Here is a 21,450-nt window from a genome sequence, read left to right on the forward strand (position 1 = left end):
AGAGATGGGGAGGATGTGTGCGTGTGTGTGTATGGTTTGTGTGTGTGTGTGTGTGTGAGCGAGAGTAAGTGTGTATTTGTGTCTGTGTGTGTCTGTGCTTGAGAGAGAGAGAGAAAGACATAGAAAGAGACAGAGGGAGAGCGGATATATGGACTGTTGGGCTATGCTGGCCTTATTCCTCTGGGTTCTGTTAATCAGAGAGGCCTAGGAGAGACTCTCACTTCCGCACTGTGGGATTGATAAGCGCCAGGGGCCAGCTGAGTGACATAAGGGGAAGACCCACGTACGCCTTTTTAGTTCAATTCAAGAATATTTATTGACATGGAAAGTGTAAGAAATGTCATTGCCAAAGAAAACATATCAAATCAATTTCCCTCTCTCCCCATCAACTTGTGTAGATCTCATAGGTTTGGATAGGTGTAAGCAATATGGTGGAATTTCCACCGAGCCTTTCAGAGGTTGAGGTGAAGCTAGGATGTAAAGTTAAAGGTTGTATCAATCACTTACAGTATCTCATAAAGATCATGAACTTTGCTCGCTGTCAGCCTGTCAGGTCATTGCTAGAGGACTATATAACCAAATTAACATTTAGAATATCTGGCGTGGCTGAAAATCAACGTTTTTACATTACGTTTTTTGCTGTTGTGGGTAAGGGGAATTAACAAAGAGGCAACTCGAATTAACTCTGATGGCTTTTATTAGAATACATTACAAGCAGTGATAAAAAAAAATCATGCTGCGAGTGGTATCAGATCCTGGCAAATAGGTTCCGGAATGAAACTGTCCAAAACTGAGAGGTGTCGGATTCTGTTCCAGCAGGATCAAATTAAGCACTGGTTATACTGCTATAGAGAAAATTGCCAATGGATGCCAAGATACATGAGGCATGACAACAACGTGACCAGCGACAACATACGGTTTTCTGGCCTGAACTACTACAGTGTCACAGAGTATCAACAAACAAGATGTCTAACCCTTTCCAAACAGTTGGTCTTGCGGTCCTTTCCAAACAGTTGGTCTTGCGGTCCTGTCAATTGCAGCATCAACATAATGGGGCAGGATGGTTACTAACAATGAATTGCCAGAATCTTAAGAAGTATCCAAATGTAGCTTCCAAAAGATCCACTTTACACTGAGCCAACACGGGTAGGATGGAAGACATTTTGGCACCAGTACGCTGTAGTTTCCCAATTCCTTTACCAGAATGACTGGTGTTGGGTGGCACTGGCTTCTATACATTGAAGGGGGAGCTACTCTTCTTGCTTGGTTGAGAAAAAACAACAACAAAGGATAGATTTGAGTAACGCAGAACATTTTGCTTTGCTTTAAATGGCTCTACAACAACAAAAGAGACACTACCTGAAGACGGGCTACACGTGACTCAGATGGTAGGGGCACAGCGCTTGAGGGTTTTTCACATGTGTTGCATATACTGTATAATAATATGTCGTAGGTACATATGCGCCCTAATATGTATCATGTTCCACATCTCAAATGCTGCGTAAATCCATATGACATATATGATATTGCGGCTTGTACAGCACATGCTCCATCTGCCTTGGATGTGAGAGGGTCAGTTTGGGGTTAGGTGAGGAGCAGGGTAATAGTTGAAGTCGGAAGTTTACGTATACTTAGGTTGGAGTCATTAAAACTCATTTTTCAACCACTCCGCAAATTTCTTGTTAACAAACTATAGTTTTGGCAAGTCGGTTAGGACATCTACTTTGTGCATTTTTCCAACAATTGCTTACAGACAGATTATTTCACTTATAATTCACTGTATCACAATTCCAGTGGGTCAGAAGTTTACATACACTAAGTTGACTGTACCTTTAAACAGCTTGGAAAATTCCAGAAAATGATGTCATGCTTTAGAAGCTTCTGATAGGCTAATTGACATAATTTGAGTCAATTGGAGGTGTACCTGTGGATGTATTTCAAGGCCTACCTTCAAACTCAGTGCCTCTTTGTTTGATATCATGGGAAAATCAAAAGAAATCAGCCAAGACCTCAGAAAAATAATTGTAGACCTCCACAAGTCTGGTTCATCCTTGGGAGCAATTTCCAAATGCCTGAAGGTACCACGTTCATCTGTACAAACAATAGTACGCAAGTATAAACACCATGGGACCAAGCAGCCATCATACCGCTCAGGAAGGAGACGCGTTCTGTCTCCTAGAGATGAATGTACTTTGGTGCGAAAAAGTGCAAATCAATCCCAAAACAACAGCAAAGGACCTTGTGAAGATGCTGGAGGAAACAGGTACAAAAGTATGTATATCCACAGTTAAACGAGTCCTATATCGACATAACTTATAAGGCCGCTCAGCAAGGAAGAAGCCACTGCTCCAAAACTGCCATAAAAAAGCCAGACTACGGTTTGCAACTGCACATGGGGACAAATATCGTAGTTTTGGAGAAATGTCCTCTGGTCTGACGAAACAAAAATAGAACTATTTGGCCATAATGACCATCGTTATGTTTGGAGGAAAAAGGGGGAGGCTTGCAAGCCGAAGAACACCATCCCAACCGTGAAGCACGGGGGTGGCAGCATCATGTTGTGGAGGTGGTTTGCTGCAGGAGGGACTGGTGCACTTCACAAAATAGATGGCATCATGAGGACGGACAATTATGTGAATATATTGAAGCAACATCTCAAGACATCAGTCAGGAATTTTAAGCTTGGTCGCAAATGGGTCTTCCAAATGGACAATGACCCCAAGCATACATCCAAAGTTGTGGCAAAATGGCTTAAGGACAACAAAGTCAAGGTATTGGAGTGGCCATCACAAAGCCCTGACCTCAATCCCATAGAACATTTGTGGGAAGAACTGAAAAAGTGTGTGCGAGCAAGGAGGCCTACAAATCTGACTCCGTTACACTAGCTCTGTCAGGAGGAATGGGCCAAAATTCACCCAACTTATTGTGGGAAGCTTGTGGAAGGCTACACGAAACGTTTGACCCAAGTTCAACAATTTATAGGCAATGCTACCAAATACTAATTGAGTGTATGTAAACTTCTGACCCGCTAGGAATGTGATGAAAGAAATAAAAGCTGAAATAAATCATTCTCTCTACTATTATTCTGACATTTCACATGCTTAAAATAAAGTGGTGATCCTAACTGACCTAAGACAGATATTTTTTACTAGGATTAAATGTCAGGAATTGTGAAAAACTGAGTTTAAATGTATTTGGCTAAGGTGTATGTAAACTTCCGACTTCAACTGTATGTGGAGATTGAGATCTGGGGTACATTAGGGGGGCACGGTATCCTGGTTAGCATAGCATAGTGTGCAGCCAGCCATTGAGAGAGAGAGAGAGAGAGCGGCTTGATGTGTGTCTACTGGTACCGGCAGCTCAGACAGCTCATCTTCAAAGTGGGGCGTCGCGAATTGCCCTCTGTCCTGCATCCCACCATATGTCTGTGTGTGTGAGTGTGTTTATGAGTGTATGCATGCATTCATTCATTGGTGGGTGGGTGAGTGTATGTATGCACACATTGGTGCCTGTGAGTATGCGTGCATGAGTTTCGAGTGGTGTTTGTGTTTTCTTGTGTGTTTGTGTTGTGTGTCTATATGCGCTTGCTCGATATTATGTGTGTGTGTACAGTGCGAGTGTGTAGGTGGGTTATAAATAGCCCCAGACAGCGGACCTAATGGAGTTCAGCCCTGGCATCAGCCTGCTTGGCAGATAAAAGAGGCCGCCACAAAGCTTTGCCTCGGCCGTGCACTACAACACATCATACTTCATGTTTCATGGCCTCTCAGCCATATAGAACCCACTTACTGTTATTTTTGGAATGGCAGCTTTTCACACAGTCATGGTGAACCATGCATTTTTCCCCCAGATGAAATTCTCTCAGTACTTCTGCTCTGGATGAGATGTAACGTTGATGTAGTGTATCATATGAATAGATATTACTGTAAAATAGACAATGTGTGGACAATATGTACACTTTTGGGACTATTTATTTGGTTCCATTGTACAGGGCAAATTAATCAAGTGCACCTGAAACGTATGGAATTATTTGACATATGTATTTGACCGAGGTTTGACCCCAAATAATGTTAACGTGGTTGTATTTGTGAACATGACTTGTATTTTTGGCAGGGATATTTTACATTTGCCCAATCCGTTTTCGTAGTCCTTTTTATGCTTTCTTCCCTCTAAAAAAATCTACTGTTGTCCTGAGTCTGAGATCAACTATCTCTATGTACTACGTTCTAATCCTAACTGCTAACAATAGCTTACTGTATCCGTCACTTTGGCTTAAGTTGAAAGCTGTGGACATCGACAACATAGGGTATCATTTACAGGCAAGAAGGCAGTGGGTGATATCGGAGTGAATTATCCCTTTAATGAGCGTCTGTAGACTTGCGGCCTGACAGTAGGGTGTACAGTGGGGTCCAAAATTATTGACACCTTTGATAAAGGTGAGCAATAATGACTGTGTAAAATAGATTATTCAAATACTGAGCTATATTGCATACTCCAAAAAAGTGGGAATGGGTCAAAATTATGATAATAATTAAAGTAGTCAAAAGTTTAGTATTTGGTCCCATATTCCTAGTAGATTTGAATATAAATAAAAATAGAATATGTTTCTAAACACTTCTACATTAAAGCGGATGCTACCATGATTACGGATAATCCTGAATGAATCGTGAATAATGATGAGTGAGAAAGTTACAGAGGGTCAACGATCATACCCCCAAGACATGCTAACAACCTCTCACCATTACCAATAACAGGGGAGGCTAGCATGTCTTGGGGGTATGATCTTTGACCCTCGGTGACTTTCTCACTCATCATTATCTCATACTCTCAATGTAGCTCAGTATTTGAATTATTTATGTTATACACTCATTATTGCTCATCTTTATCAAGGGTGTCAATTATTTTGAACCCCACTGTATATGGTTCCAGAGGTGGGAACTGTCAGGACAGACGGACCACTGGGACATTCAGCCTTTTGAAATACAACCCTCTCCTCAGTCGAGTGCTCCCTAAGCACTCCACACTCCAACAGCCAACCCCCATCGCTGCAAATTCCCCACTAAACAGGCCCCTCATTTTCTCTCTTTTGATTTCATGCGCTGGTGTTCCCAGCTTAAGAAAACATCACCATACTCTGTGGTAGCTAGTCCGTGTTTGTGTGTTACCTGAAGGCAGCCAGGTACTCTGCGTCTCCCATGGGTGGTTCCAGTCCCCCGGTGAAAGCCATGTTCACATTGAAGCCCATGCCTGCCCCAGTGCCCACCTACAACACACACAACGCAACATAGGTTAGTCACGCACACAACAGGCACACACACGCAAAATTACACACACATACACCATAACCTCTGAACATTGATTGACCATTCCTCTGTAGATGGACCATATCGAAGCCCTTTCTGGTAATATATGTAGTATCTCTAGGAAAAGACTGCTGCGATTCCTGCTATTTACCTGTCAAAGATCAGATTACAGCTGCCAGGCAAGAGCACACACTAATATATGCACGCACACACACAAGGACACGCAACACACACTTTTACATTAAGTCTGGGCATTCTACAAACAACATCAATAATCTGAACTAAGTGGCGGTTGGCCTCATCATTAAGAAACATGTATCAGGAAATGCTACAATTGGACTACTGTCAATATTGTAGCAATTACTAGGGGAGAGCCAACAACAGTTGAGTTTCTTTATGTTGCCAATTTGACTGTGAATAACAGGAACATTTCCAAAAATCTATTTTCTGGTCATTATTAGTTATTGAGCCAGGGATGGCAGAAAGTATAGTGCCCAGTGTTTGACTGAATGGTGAAACACGGCCACCATTTAATTTGATGATCCGTTTTCAACTTAGTGAGTGGTCACCAAACGGCAAAATTGCTGTAACTTTCAAAAAATGTCAAGGTTCCCCCTCCTGATTCCGGGAAGATCCTGGAATCAGGAGGGAATAAGCCAGAAATCCTCCAACCAGAAATTTAGGAAAACCTGGGGATTTGGGGAAAGTGACAAGAATTTTGGAGCCCTACGCTTCAGTACATCGTTTTTCATTAGCAAGAGGAAAGCATTGGTGTTGAAAAAAATATATACATTTTCGGGATGGTAAAATGTTTTCAGTGTAAAACGATTAAAACCAGATATAAAGTATGTAGAAAATATAATAGAGCAATATATATATATATTTTTAAATAATACAAATCACCAAAATAAAAATGAGACATTCAGGAGAATCTTTTTTTTATTTTTTAGGTCAGGGGCCCCCAATTAATTTTGTTATAATGTTTGAGCATAAAAACACAGCATAAGCCTTGGCAAAATGAGTAAAATTGCAGAAAACTAACTTTAAAACTGCAAATGTTCTCTCTGCCCCATGGCAAAATGTGTAGAATTACAGGGAATTAGCTTTAAAACTGCAACTGTTCTCTCAGCCACATGACAAAATGTGTAGAATGGCAGGGAATTAGCTTTTAAACTGTAAAATGTTGTCTCAATGCCATTGCAAAATGTGTTGAAATACTGGAAATGTGCTTTCAAACTGTAAAATGTTCTCTCAATCCCATTGCAAAATGTGTAGAATTGCAGGAAATTTGTTTTAAAACTATAAAATGTTCTCTTAGCCCAATGGCAAAATGTGTTGAATAGCAGGAAATTTAGCTTTGAAACTGCAATTTGTCTCTCAGCCCCATGACAAAACGTTTAGAATTGCAGAAAACTAGCTTTAAAACTGCCATTTGTCTCTCAACCCCCCCACCCCTAACTTTGCCAATGCTGCTGAAAAAAATCATAGGGGAAACACCGCACACACACACTCCGCCACTCACCTCATCAGGCGCTCCACTGCCGGGGAAGAAGTTGCCATCGTCGTAGCGATGGAGTGACAGATAGAGAATGTTGGGGTCGCTGTAGAATGCTTGTTGCGTGCCATTTCCATGGTGAACATCCTGACAGACATGGAGAGTGGCAGGCTATGGTTACTTCCTGACTCTAACAACCGATTTAGGATCAGGTCTCCACATCCAAATCCTATCCATAAGCATTGTGCGCTAAACAACAAAATCAACCTTGAATCAGTCGTCAGATGGGCATAGAAGACTAATAGCAAGTGGAAACCAGAAAAGAATGCTCTCCATTGTCGTGCTTAGCCACTATCTAACATCCTACAACCTTTGTGACTAGTTCAGAGGGTTGTTATAAGAGTACAATTGGTTTTACAAATCCTATTGCTGCGTGACAATATCTATTACTTTCCATTTCATTTCAGTAGACCTTCCTACATAGACAAACATAAAAAAGTGACTTAAGCTTCTATATCGAGGCATTATCTCACACATGACAACTTTTAAAGAAGGTTATTTTTAAACTAAGTGCCTATTTCTTGACGGGACTGCTTTAGAAGTTTCTATAGAGACATTTTCTAATTCGAAAGGCCTTTAAAATGTAAAAATACGCTCCTCTTTCAGTTTCTGACCAACAGTTGAAGTTGGAAGTTTACATACACCTCAGCCAAATACATTTGAATTCAGTTTTTCACAATTCCTGACATTTAATCCTAGTAAAAATTCCCTGTCTTAGGTCAGTTAGGATCACCACTTTATTTTAAGAATGTGAAATGTCAGAATAATAGTAGAGAGAATGATTTATTTCAGCTTTTATTTCTTTCATCACATTCCCAGTGGGTCAGAAGTTTACATACACTCAATTAGTATTTGGTAGCATTGCCTTTAAATTGTTGAACTTGGGTCAAACGTTTCGTGTAGCCTTCCACAAGCTTCCCACAATAAGTTGGGTGAATTTTGGCCATTCCTCCTGACAGAGCTAGTGTAACTGAGTCAGGTATGTAGGCCTCCTTGCTCGCACACACTTTTTCAGTTCTGCCCAAAAGTTTTCAAAAGGATTGAGGTCAGGGCTTTGTGATGGCCACTCCAATACCTTGACTTTGTTGTCCTTAAGCCATTTTGCCACAACTTTCGAAGTATGCTTGGGGTCATTGTCCATTTGGAATACCCATTTGCGACCAAGCTTTAACTTCCTGACTGATGTCTTGAGATGTTGCTTCAATATATCCACATAATTTTCCATCCTCATGATGCCATCTATTTTGTGAAGTGCACCAGTCCCTCCTGCAGCAAAGCACCCCCACAACATGATGCTGCCACCCCCGTGCTTCACGGTTGGGATGATGTTCTTCGGCTTGCAAGCCTCCCCCTTTTTCCTCCGAACATAACGATGGTCATTATGGCCAAATGGTTCTTTTTTTGTTTCGTCAGACCAGAGGACATTTCTCCAAAAAGTACGATCTTTGTCCCCATGTGCAATTGCAAACCGTAGTCTGGCTTATTTATGGCGGTTTTGGAGCAGTGGCTTCTTCCTTGCTGAGCGGCCTTTCAGGTTATGTCGATATAGGACTCGTTTTACTGTGGATATAGATACTTTTGTACCTGTTTCCTCCAGCATCTTCACAAGGTCCTTTGCTGTTGTTCTGTTGATTTGCACTTTTAGCACCAAAGTACGTTCATCTCTAGGAGACAGAACGCGTCTCCTTCCTGAGCGGTATGACGGCTGTGTGGTCCATGGTGTTTATACTTGCGTACTATTGTTTGAACAGATGAACGTGGTACATTCAGGCATTTGGAAATTGCTCCCAAGGAAGAACCAGACTTGTGGAGGTCTACAATTTTGTCTGATTTCTTTTGATTTTCCCATGATGTCAAGCAAAGAGGCACTGAGTTTGAAGGAAGGCCTTGAAATACATCCACAGGTACACCTCCAATTGACTCAAATTATGTCAATTAGCCTATCAGAAGATTCTAAAGCCATGACATCATTTTCTGGAATTTTCCAAGCTGTTTAAAGGCACAGTCAACTTAGTGTATGTAAACTTCTGACCCACTGGAATTGTGATACAGTGAATTATAAGTGAAATAATCTGTCTGCAAACAATTGTTGGAAAAATTACTTGTGTCATGCACAAAGTAGATGTTCTAACCATCTTGCCAAAACTATAGTTTGTTAACAAGAAATTTGCGGAGTGGTTGAAAAATTAGTTTTAATGACTTCAACCTAAGTGTATGTAAACTTCCGACTTCAACTGTACATACCCTAGCTTGACAGTCTTTATAAGCAGCACTTTTTGACACAAATGTGTGTCGTACTGATAAATGACATGACGCACAGTGTCCAGCGCTCTTGCAAGATCTGGTACCAAGATTATTATGACACCAATTTCCCAGATTCTAACGCCAGACATATGTCTCATATCATGTTATACAGACAGGTACTGTATGTTGCCACTGAATAACTTGGTCTGTAAAAGCATTATATTACACTCGCAGAACTAGGGCTGACCCCATTTAGTGGACTGGTCGATTGTTTGGTTGTTAGGCTGTTGGTGGACCAAGATTGTTTTACTTGAGCGGTAGCACATATATATATACACTATACTGTATATACATAAGTATGTGGACACCCATTCAAATGAGTGTATTCGGCTATTTCAGCCACACCTGTTGCTGACAGGTGCATAAAACCGAGCACAGTCATGCAATCTCCATAGACCAACATTGGCAGTAGAATAGCCTTACTGAAGAGCTCAGTGACTTTCAACGTGGCACCGTCATAGGATGCCACCTTTCTAAAAAATTCTGCCCTGCCAGAGCTGCCCCGTTCAACTGTAAGTGTTGTTATTGTGACGTGGAAAAGGCTCAGCTGCGAAGTGGCCTCACAACCCCACAGAACGGGACCGCTGAGTGCTGAAGCGTGTAAAAAAAATCGTCAGTCCCTGGTTGTAACACTCACTACCGAGTTCCAAACTGCCTCTGGAAGCAACTGTTCGTCGGGAGCTTCATGAAAGGGGTTTCCAAGACCGAGCAGCCGCACACAAGTCTAAGATCACCATGCGCAATGCCAAGCGTCGGCTGGAGTGGTGTAAAGCTCACTACCATTGAACTCTGGAGCAGTGGAAACATGTTCTCTGGAGTGATTAATCATGCTTCACTATCTGGCAGTCCGACGGACAAATCTGTGTTTGGCAGGTGTCAGGAGAATGCTACCTGCCCCAATGCATAGTGCCATCTGTAAAGTTTGGTGGAGGAGGAATAATGGTCTGGGGCTGTTTTTCATGGTTCGGGCTAGGTCCCTTAGTTCCAGTGAAGGGAAATCTTAACGCTACAGCATACACTGACATTCTAGACATTTGTGTTCTTCCATCAAACACCTTTGGGATGAATTGGAATGCCGACTGCGAGCCAGGCCTAATCGCCCAACATCAGTGTCCGACCTCACAAATGTTCTTGTGGCTGAACGGAAGCAAGTCCCCGCAGTAATGTTCCAACATCTAGTGGACAGCCTTCCCAGAAGAGTGGAGGCTGTTATAGCAGCAAAGGGGGACCAACCCATGATTTTGGAATGAGGTGTTCGACGAGCAGGTGTCCACATACTTTTTGTCATGTAGTGTATATTCAAGGTCCCCAAAGCACACACATCCCTGGGTCGCTCCTCTTTTCAGTTCGCTGCAGCTAGCGACTGGAACAAGCTGCAAAAAACATTAAAACTGGACCGTTTTGTCTCCATCTCTTCATTCAAAGACTCAATATTGGACATTCTTACTTTACTGACAGTTGTGGCTGCTTCGCGTAATGTATTGTTGTCTCTATCTTCTTGCCCTTTGTGCTGTTGTCTGTGCCCAATACTGTTTGTACCATGTTTAATGCTGCTACCATGTTGTGTATTTTGTCGTCTTAGGTCTCTCTTTATGTAGTGTTGTGGTGTCTCTCTTGTCGTGATGTGTGTTTTGTCCTATATTATTTTTTATTCCCAGCCCGTCCCCGCAGGAGGCCTTTTGCCCTCTGGTAGGCCGTCATTGTAAATAAGAATGTGATCTTAACTGACTTGCCTAGTTAAATAAAGGTTCACTTTTTAAATATTTTTTATAAATATAACCACTTGGTGTGTGAAAGGGGGAAAAATGTAGTGCTCTGATCCGGTGGAAAAGTAATTAAATAGGCCTACCTGATTACTGCTTATCCCTTGCACAAATTACCTAAAGATCTGTCTGTCCGGAGCTCACTGGCCCAAAATATTTTATACAATGTTGCAAGTTCGCTAGCACCAGCTTCAGGCCAGACCAAGTTGATACAACGTTTCAAGTTCCTTGCAGACAGGCCATGTGTAGCCAATGTAATTTATAGGATATTTATTTTTATCAGGATATTTTCTACCTGCAGGCTGCAATGTTTCTTTTGGGGGCTTTATGCAGGCAATTTTGACATTGTTTGAAATGGCTATAGAAGTTATTTTTTTAATTTTGATTTAGCACATCATGATTTTGCAATACGAAGACTTTATTATAAATTAAATGAAACTGTTCCATGAAAATGTGTATATGAAAATCATAACTGGTGGTAGAAATGGTAAGATAAATTGGCACTACAAATGGAAAAGGTTGCCGACCCTGATGTAGCCCATTACCCGGCAACTTCAGGAGCTTAATGGCAGAATCTGTGAAGGCGGAGGAGGGTCGTTTTTTTTCTTCTCTCTTCCAGTTAGGCTATCTTGATCTCTGGCTCCCTCTTGAGTCATTTGTGTGTCTTAATTAATGCATCACAGTGTGCTTAAAGCATCAGATAAGCTCAGTAGCCTATACATAGTTATTTTTATTAACACATAGGGTGTGTCTATATAGGGAAAAATACACATTTAAAAATATGTTTAAAAAGGCGGCTCTCGGTCGACAAAGATTTTTTTTTGTCGGGGACATGCCCTACGCAGAACATTAACAAATGTTAATAAAGATTTATTTTTTAATTTTATTTATCCGTTATTTTACCAGGTAAGTTGACTGAGAACACATTCTCATTCACAGCAACGACCTGGGGAATAGTTACAAGGGAGAGGAGGGGGATGAATGAGCCAATTGTAAACTGAGGATTATTAGGTGACCGTGATGGTTTGAGGGCCAGATTGGGAATTTTAGCCAGGACACCGCAGTTAACACCACTACTCTTACAATAAGTGCCATGGGATCTTTAATGACCTCAGAGAGTCAGGACACCCGTTTAACGTCCCATCCGAAAGACGGCACCCTACACAGGGCAGTCTCCCCAATCACTGCCCTGGGGCATTAGGATATTTTTTAGACCAGAGGAAAGAGTGCCTCCTACTGGCCCTCCAACACCACTTCCAGCAGCATCTGGTCTCCCATCCAGGGACTGATCAGGACCAACCCTGCTTAGCTTCAGAAGCAAGCCAGCAATGAATGGTATGCAGGGTGGTATGCTGCTGGCAAAGACAGGTCACATTATTTTATATAATAATATATGTCATTTAGCAGACAATTGTATGCAGAGCGACTTTAAAGACATGCGTGCATACATTTTACGCATGGGTGGCATCAGCGGGAAACGAACCCACTACCCCCTTGCAAGCGCCATGCTCTAATGACTGAGCCCCACCTCATTCTGTGTGAAAGCACAGGAAGTCCAAGGTGAACTCACCCAATCCACAATCAGGATCTTACTGACACTGAGCCTCTGCTGCAGAAGTTTAGCTGCGATGGCCACGGAGTTGAAGTAACAGAATCCCCTATGTGATGGAGTGATGAGAGAGAGAGAGAGTCCAACAGGTATTGTGATTAGGGTTCTGATAATTTGATTTTGCTCGAAATCTCATACTGTTTCCATAACAATAAGATCTGATCCAATGAGAAGAAAGAAACATAAATGACGTGGGACTTACATAGGTGTGCTCTCTTCTGCGTGGTGTCCAGGGGGCCGGACTACAGCAAAGCCGTTCTGCCAATCAGAGAAGAGGGAGCCATGTTACCCATAAGGCCTTGATCAGTCACAGACTAACAGACACTCGTACTGTAATAGCACAGATAAACACATAACCCCATAAACACACACGAAAATACCTACTTACACACACACACACACACACACACACACACACACACACACACACACACACACACACACACACACACACACACACACACACACACACACACACACACACACACACACACACACACACACACACACACACACACATTCCAGTTTCTCCATGCAGTATTCAGTTCTCTGCCTCTATGACCCTAAATCCCCTTGTGGCTCACAGTTAATTGTTTTGCCATTGACAGGGAGGAGGGTCAGACACTGCCGATGACACACACACGCGGAAATGTTTATTCTATTCTACTGAGCCATTTACTTTATCTTGTATTATTTCTTATTGTTGTTGCATTGTCGAGAAGGAACCTGCAAGTAAGCATTTCGTTGGACAGTGTATACCATGTGTATCCTGTACTTACGACTAATAAATCTTGAAACCTGAAACACGCACGCACACACACACACACACACACACACAAAGGTATGGCTGACAGCTGAGAGCAGCAGTGCGAGGCGTGGATGTTGTGTTAATGTAGGGACCTGGGGGACTCCCGCTGCTCCCGCGCCGACTGTTTACAGTCCTGGTGTAATGTGGGGACATATGGGGACTGGTAGGGACGCCCAGTGTTTTTGGGGCCCTGACTGACTGTGGTATGTGTACGTGGTGAGGTGACCTGTGTCCCTGTAGTCCAGTCTAATGATGTTGAGGCAGCTGCTGTGGATTACTCTCCACCTCGCCTGGCCGCAGAGGATATTATTCTAGCAGAGGGACAGAAGGAACTCAGATTCCCTCTGACGATAGGGACCGCTTTCAAAGAGCTGTGTGTGCGAGAGAGAGCGAGTGTGTGTGATTTAAAGAGATTAATGGAATTCCATTGAGTTCTATTTTAGAAACATTGATGATGCAGATGCAAGGCTCACTTGAACAGGCACGAGGGGGTGGCAGGTGATGTTAGAGTCTGGTTTGCCTCTCTGGGGTTACGTGTGTGTGTGTGCGCGCGTGTGTGCTAAGATGGGGTTAAGGGGCAAGGAGGTCACTTCCTGTGATCTCTAACCCGTATGTAGAGCGCAGGCATTTTTTCATGAATCATTTCAGGTCCTTATTCTTAGAAAGAGAGCCATGCCCTCGATAAATCAATCGAGATAAATGGATGAACAAACGAGTTCATGAACGAATAAAACAAGTGAATAAATCTCAGTAACAACAACCAGTGCTGTTCAGTAAATGGCTTACATACTCATCAACAGATACACTCCAAACAACAACCTTCAAATAACAATAGATCACATCCATTTTACGGTATGCACTAACTGCCTCCCCAAACCAACGCTTCCAATTCCACTGGAACAAAAAAGAGAGTGAACATGCTAGTTGAAGCCCTAAGTCCTAGCTGAAACCCTCTGCGAGCGTTAGCAATTTAGCATCCTATGCCAACGGCGGAGAGAGGGATTATCATAAGTCTCCGTTACCTTACCCAGCTCTGCAGGTGGCTAAGGTGGGCAGGCTAATAAAGCCGGGGTGTTAGCGGGGACTATTAGCGTTAGCCAATTAGCGATGCCCACGCACTAGGCCGCCCCGCGGAGTTCAAACGACAGTCGGGCGCTGCCAGGAGAGGCCACAGACACAGGAAGGGAGGCGGGCAGCAGGGGAGGAGTGTCTGTCTGAAAAGTGCTAATGAGAGCTTTGCGGTAGGGAGGGGCGGCGGGCATTCCTACCGAGTCTGGAGGTGTTAAGAGAGAGCACGGCTAACAAGCCTAAATTAATAAAGCTAAGCTAGCCCTGTGCCTAATTCAAATCAAATCAAACTTTATTTGCCACACGCCCAGAATACAAGTGTAGACTTTACCGTGAAATGCTTACTTACAAGCCCTGCAGTTCAAGAAGAAGAAAATATTTACCAAGTAGGCTAAAATAAAAAGTAATAATAAAAAGTAACACAATAAGAATAACAGTAACTAGGCTATATACAGGGGGCACCGGTACCGAGTCAGTGTGCAGGGGTACAGGTTAGTTGAGGTAATCTGTACATGTAGGTGGGGGCGAAGTGACTATGCATAGGTAGCAAACAAACAGTGAGAGGCGGGGGGGGGGTTGTCAATGTAAATTGTCCGGTGGCTATTTTTATGAATTGTTCAGCAGTCTAATGGCTTGGGGGTGGAAGCTGTTGAGGAGCCATTTGGACTTGGCACTCCGGTACCAGTTGCCATGCGGCAAGAGAAAACAGAGAACAGAGAAAACAGTCTATAACTTGGGTGACTGGAGTTTCTGACAATTTTATGGGCTTTCCTCTGACACCGCCTATTATATAGGTCCTGGATGGCAGGAAGCTTGGCCCCAGTGATGTACTGGGCCGTTCAAACTACCCTCTGTAGCGCCTTACGGTCAGATGTCGAGCAGTTGCCATGCCAAGCGGTGATGCAACCCGTCAGGATGCTCTTGATGGTGCAGCTGTAGAACCTATTGAGGATCTGGGGGCCCATGCCAAATCTTTTCAGTGTGCTAAGGGTAAAAAGGTTTTGCCGTGCCCTCTTCCCGACTGTCTTGGTATGTTTGGACCATGATAGTTCGTTGGTGATGTGGACAGCAAGGAACTTGAAACTCTCGACCTGCTCCACTATAGCCCCGTCGATGTTAATGGGGGCCTGTTCGGCCCGTCTTTTCCTGTTTTGCTCACATTGAGGGAGAGGTTGTTGCCTGGCACCACACTGCCAGTTCTCTGACCTCCTCACTATAGGCCGTCTCATCGTTGTCGGTGATCAGGCCTACCACTGTTGTGTCATCAGCAAACGTAATGATGGTGTTGGAGTCGTGTTTGGCCACACAGTCGTGGGTGAACAGGGAATACAGGAGGGGACAAAGTACACACCCCTGAGGGCCCCCAGTGTTCAGGATCAGCATGGCAGACGCATTGTTGCCTACCCTTACTACCTGGGGGCGGCCCGTCAGGAAGTCCAGGATCCAGTTGCAGAGGGAGGTGTTCAGTCCCAGAGTCCTTAGTTTAGTGATGAGCTTTGTGGGCACTTTGGTGTTGAACGCTGAGCTGTAGTCGATAAACAGCATTCTCACATAGGTGTTACTTTTGTCCAGGTGAAAAAGGGCGGTGTGGAGCGCAATTGAGATTGCGTCATCTGTGGATCTGTTGGGGCGGTATGCGAATTGGAGTGGGTCCAGGGTGTCCGGGAGGATACTGTTGATGTGAGCCAAGACCAGCCTTTCAAAGCACTTCATGGCTAGCGACGTGAGTGCCACGAGGCGGTAATAATTTAGGCAGGTTACCTTCGCTTCCTTGGGCACAGGGACTATGGTGGTCTGCTTGAAACATGTAGGTATTGCAGACTCAGTCAAGGAGAGGTTGAAAATGTCAGTGAAGACACTTGACAGTTGGTCCGCGCATGCTTTGAGTACACGTCCTGGTAATCCGTCTGGCCCAGCGGCTTTGTGAATGTTGACCTGTTTAAAGGTTTTGTTCACATCGGCTACCGAGAGCTTTATCACACAGTCATCCAGAACAGCTGGTGTTCTCGTGCATGCTTCAGCGTTGCTTGTCTCGAAGCGACAATTTGGTAAAACTGATTTAAGTTTGCCTGTATTAAAGTCCTCGGCCACTAGGAGCGCCGCTTCTGGGTGAGCATTTTCTTCTTTGCTTATGGCCTTATACAGCTGGTTGAGAGCGGTCTTAGTGCCATCTTCGCTTTGTGGTGGTAAACGAATTATACAGATGAGAACTCTCTTGGTAGATAGAGTACCTTATGATAAGTTGTCGACCACACTATCTCAGGCGAGCAATACCTCGAGACCTCTTTAATATTAGACATCGCGCACCAGCGGTTATTGACAAAAAGACACACACCCCCACCTCGTCATACCAGAGGTAGCATCTCTGTTCTGCTGGTGCAAGGAAAATGGAAAATGTCCAGAAGTTCTTTTCGGTCATAAGAGACGGTAGCAGCAACATTATGTACACAATAAGTTAAAAAAACAAGTTACACAAAATGCATTTTTTTTTAAACAAAATTGCACAATTAGTTGGGAGAATGTAAAACATCAGCCATGTTCTTCGGCGCCATATTAATAGACCTCACTTGAGTGGGGCTAGCGTTAACGCCGTTAATGTGGTCTAATGATCAACGCTCCACTCTGCCACCTATTCACCTGAGATGGGCTAGCATTAGCATTCAGCGTCCGACGCGAGATGGCATTATCGTTGGTAATATAGGCATTCAGACAGACAGACACCTAGACAGACACACGATGACGAGGGACATGGAGCTAACCTTGAGCTCTCCAGCCGCCACTTTGAAGACCAGCTCCACCACGGAGCCCACAGCCAGACGAGCCGCGCTGGACGAGTGGACCTCGTTCCAAATGGTGTCGCTGTCCACCTGTGAACACGAACACACATGCACATTTATGTAATGCGCAATAGATACGTGTTCATGTATAATGCACAATGTAAACAGGGTAAAGCATACAATTAGACAATGTTGGACCAGGATGGCTGTGGTGCCATTTGTCCTCCCAGTCCCAACAATTCCAGAGGTAGAAAGAGTGAAGAAGATATGCGCACACAAGCTACAATACAAAAGCCCCTAACCACACTCACAATCACACAGAGTCTTTACAAATCCCTTGTATTGTATCAACGCTTGCACAGGAAGAGCGGGGGGGGGGGGGGGGGGGGGACGACTTGATTGCTGAGCAGAAAAGAGACTCTCAGAGTGAGTTATGGGTCAATCCAACTGACGTGAATGACTCCCCTTACAGACAGAAACTCAGTTTGGACAGCCAGGCTTAGTTTGTTGTATATGCGCACGCACGAATAGCCTGCTGGCACACACAAACACACACACACAAACACACATGCACAAAACATACACACAGTTGCACAAACACACACACAAAAACACACAAACACATGCACGTCCTGTACGTCAATCTAAAGGGTAGGGGGAACTAATTTGCTCTTCACACGTCTGTCCGTCTGAGTATGCTTCTGGTGGGATCCCATGGGGGAACACAAAAGCATGCTAGTAGAGGTGTGATGTTAACGTCCGGGAGAGAGGTGAGATGGCTTTTATTCACAGACGTGTGTCAATATTGAGCCATGGGAGAAGTTTGGGAGAGATGAGGGATATACTGTAGATGGAGAGAAATATTAAATATTTTAAAGGGGGGGGAGGCATGGAGAGTGATGTGGGATGGGGTGGGGGGAGCTGGCTAGTCCCGGTGTTGTGGAGGTGTGGGTGTGCATGTGGTCAGAGAGAGAGGCCAGGCATTCATCAGTCGGGGCTGATTATGCTGACACACGCCTGCTCCGTGGCCCCAATCACAGCGCACACACACAGTACTTCTACACACATCTTTACTTCTCTACACACCACTAGACTACATATTGTTGCACACATACACACACTCAGCATACATATAGGACTCTTAACTCCTTGTTGTAACACTGACTGCATGTAAAAAATAAAAAATGTTTTGTGGATAAAGGAACCAACTTGTGCTCTCTCTCTCTCTCACCCCCCCCGGGTTAAGGTTGAATTCTGAGATGGAATAACCTAAGGAGAAGAAAACAGCTGGCAGAGGGAAAGACAGGAGGAGAGAAATAGGGGGGATAGAGAGAGAGAGAGAAAGAGAGACCGGCTTCCAGTCGAAGCTCGCATCCACTACAAGCCCATGGCACTTGCCTATGGAGCAGCAAGAAGAACTGCCCCTCCCTACCTTCAGGCTATGTTCAAACTCTACACCCCAACCCGAGCGCCCCATTCTGCCACCTCTGGTCTCTTAGCCCTCTTGGCCCTCCAAGCTCTCCTCTGTCCTAGCACCCCAATGGTGGGACCAGCTTCCCCCTGAAATTAGGACAGCAGAGTCCCTGCCCATCTCCCGAAAACGTCGGAAACCCTACCTCTTCAAACAGTATCTAAAATAATCCCACAGCACCCCCCATTCACACTAACGCCTCACCCCCCTACCCCACTAGCTCTGACCTTGCTACTTCATTGATGAAAATGTACGTACGGTGGCTGTGATATATGGTTGTCTCACCTAGCTATCTTACGATGAACGCACTAACTGTGAGTCGCTCTGGATAGGAGCGTCCGCCGAATGACCACAATGTCAACGTAAATGTAGAGAAGGGATAGAGCGAGAGGGAGTCTGTGGGGGTCCTGCAGGGTTTCTGTGAACCTCGGGGTCGCTGATCGACTCTGGCGATCCCTGCCTGCTGCATTTGGCTTTTCAACGGCATGAACGCTCAAGGCTAGAGTTAGAAGAGAAAAGGAACACAGGGGGCCTTTTCAAGTCACGCCAAGAAGGACTTTGTCACGAATTGTGAGTCTGTGGTGCATTTACGATGCAAAGAAGACTGGAGGGTTGGGGGGAGAGGGCACGGGGGAGTTGAATGAAGAGTGACGGCTGCACCAGAGTGAGTGAGTGAGTGAGTGAGTGAGTGAGTGAGTGAGTGAGTGAGTGAGTGAGTGAGTGAGTGAGTGAGTGAGTGAGTGAGTGAGTGAGTGAATGAGTTAGTGAGTGAGTGAGTGAGTTAGTGAGTGAGTGAGGAAGTAATCAAGGAAATGAATGATAAAGTAATCGAGTGATAGAGATTTTAAAAAAAAATGGAAGAAGACGACAAAATGTGACAATGTACCCTGGGATGAACTGAGGAGTGTGTAAAAAAGTGAAAGAAAAGATTGAGCGAGGGGGGGAGGGACACAGCGCCAAAGTATGTCACTAGCCCCTAAAGGAGAAGAAAGTGCAACGTCGGAAGGGCAGAGTAGCCTTGACGAAAGCGACTTGCAAGACTGAGACTGAGTAAGACGAGGCGAAAGAGGCGCGCCAGTACGAGCGATAGGGGGATACGAGAGAGAGGAAAACGAGGGACCAGGGAACCAAAGAGAGTGAGGGAACGTGTTGGAATGAAAGAGTGGCAGTTCTGCTCAGGCTGACAGGGTAATTTGATGAGCCGAGGCGCTGTGCTGGGACTACAGGAAGACAACAATTTAGCCTCATTTCCATAAAACAGAGCAGAGCCCCTTCTGTTTCCCGCCGGCAGCAGCGGGCAGCACAACAGACCCAGCTAGACGCCCTCCGTGGAGAGAGAGATAGGTAAGGGGGAGAGGGAGAGGGATTGCAAATCAGACCTCTGTCAACATATTGATCTAGGGAGCAACAAGCACACAATCTGAGTTCACACGCTCCAATACACACTTCCACACATACAGTACGCAAGGGAACACACGCCCCATGAAGACAACGAAATGCAAGCATACAGACAGAGGGTCACACACATACACTAACCCAGCTGACCTTGTTCTTACCTGCCCCCCCCCCCCCTCCTCCCAACCTTCACACTGAAGGAACAGCACACACACACACATAGCATTGCCCCCCCAACCTCCCCCTTAACCCCCCCCCCCTCCAGTGTCCCCCTCAACACACAGACAGCGCCCTCCCACCCACTCTACAGAACACAGCTTGTTTATAGAAAACATATGGTCACAATTACCCACTCGACAGAAAGCAGAGCAACAGTTTTGGTTGCCTCTGGTGCTCCAGGGTGGTGTGTGTGTGTGTGTGTGTGTGTGTGTGTGTGTGTGTGTGTGTGTGTGTGTGTGTGTGTGTGTGTGTGTGTGTGTGTGTGTGTGTGTGTGTGTGTGTGTGTGGGATAACACACCACACCATTATTTAGACAGGGGAGAATAAGTAGGGAGTGACTTACCCCTACCCCTCCACAAGGCAGCCTCACGAACATGGGAGTCAATGAACCTGAGAGGGAGAGAGAGGAAGAAGGGGGGTGGAGAGAGAGACAGAGAGAGAGAGAGGTTAGAGGCAGCCGCCAGAATACTACCTTGTCACACAGTATGCCCGACCAGTCTCTCCAGTCAAGAAGCATCTGCAAGATGACTACAGCGTCAACTTAGACACGACATCCCCTTTGAGATATAAACGAATCTTGACCCGTACAAATTCGAGCAAAACGTTGTAAAGTGGAAACCCCACACCCTTAAAACAACACCCTGCGTGATTTGAGAACATAGGCTACACCTGTGTATGTGTGTATGATTTTTAGTGCAGTCTAATCGAGAGAGCAGCGTTTCACCTTTGGGCCTGAACATTTAAAATGTGTCTCGGTGACCCTTCACTATTCTTAGTGGGTCCTGAGTTGATCATTACACTTCTGCATTAATATGAATTCATATAGCAGACACTCCTAGAGCATTGACGCATGACAGAACATACAACATAATCACACATATTTGAAGTAAACACTTTTAAAATGGTGCAAGTGGAAATACGGAAAGTCCAACAGTCTCCTGCGGGTACTTGGGGGTCGTTCAGGGGTACTCCGGGCAGAGCAAAATGTACACCGTGCTACAGTAACTAAAAAGGTTGGGACAAAATGACTGTTCTTCGACAGGCACTGCTTGGTTCACTCCGATATGACAGCCAGGGTGGTCATAGTTCGATGTTTGAGCCAAGCCGTCAGTCATCCTCTCTCTCTCTCAACCAATAGGAAATATTTAGGTGATGGATCAGAACACTTTGGGTGGAGG

The 21,450-nt window shown here is 44.7% G+C and overlaps 1 protein-coding gene across 1 annotated transcript in view; it reads right to left on the reverse strand.

Annotated features, from left to right (window-relative positions):
* The window catches only part of hdac4 (histone deacetylase 4), a 233,878-nt gene that overhangs the window by 28,580 nt on the left and 183,848 nt on the right, over positions 1-21,450 (reverse strand). Inside the window, exons 17-22 of the mRNA XM_039015050.1 lie at positions 20,616-20,662; positions 17,170-17,277; positions 12,737-12,792; positions 12,496-12,583; positions 6,826-6,945; positions 5,166-5,263 (exon numbers count right to left, since the gene is read on the reverse strand). Coding sequence (XP_038870978.1) covers positions 5,166-5,263; positions 6,826-6,945; positions 12,496-12,583; positions 12,737-12,792; positions 17,170-17,277; positions 20,616-20,662 — 517 coding nt within the window. The remainder of the gene's footprint in view (positions 1-5,165; positions 5,264-6,825; positions 6,946-12,495; positions 12,584-12,736; positions 12,793-17,169; positions 17,278-20,615; positions 20,663-21,450) is intronic.

Source organism: Salvelinus namaycush, chromosome 19 (assembly GCF_016432855.1).
Source record: "Salvelinus namaycush isolate Seneca chromosome 19, SaNama_1.0, whole genome shotgun sequence".
Lineage (NCBI taxonomy): Eukaryota > Metazoa > Chordata > Actinopteri > Salmoniformes > Salmonidae > Salvelinus > Salvelinus namaycush.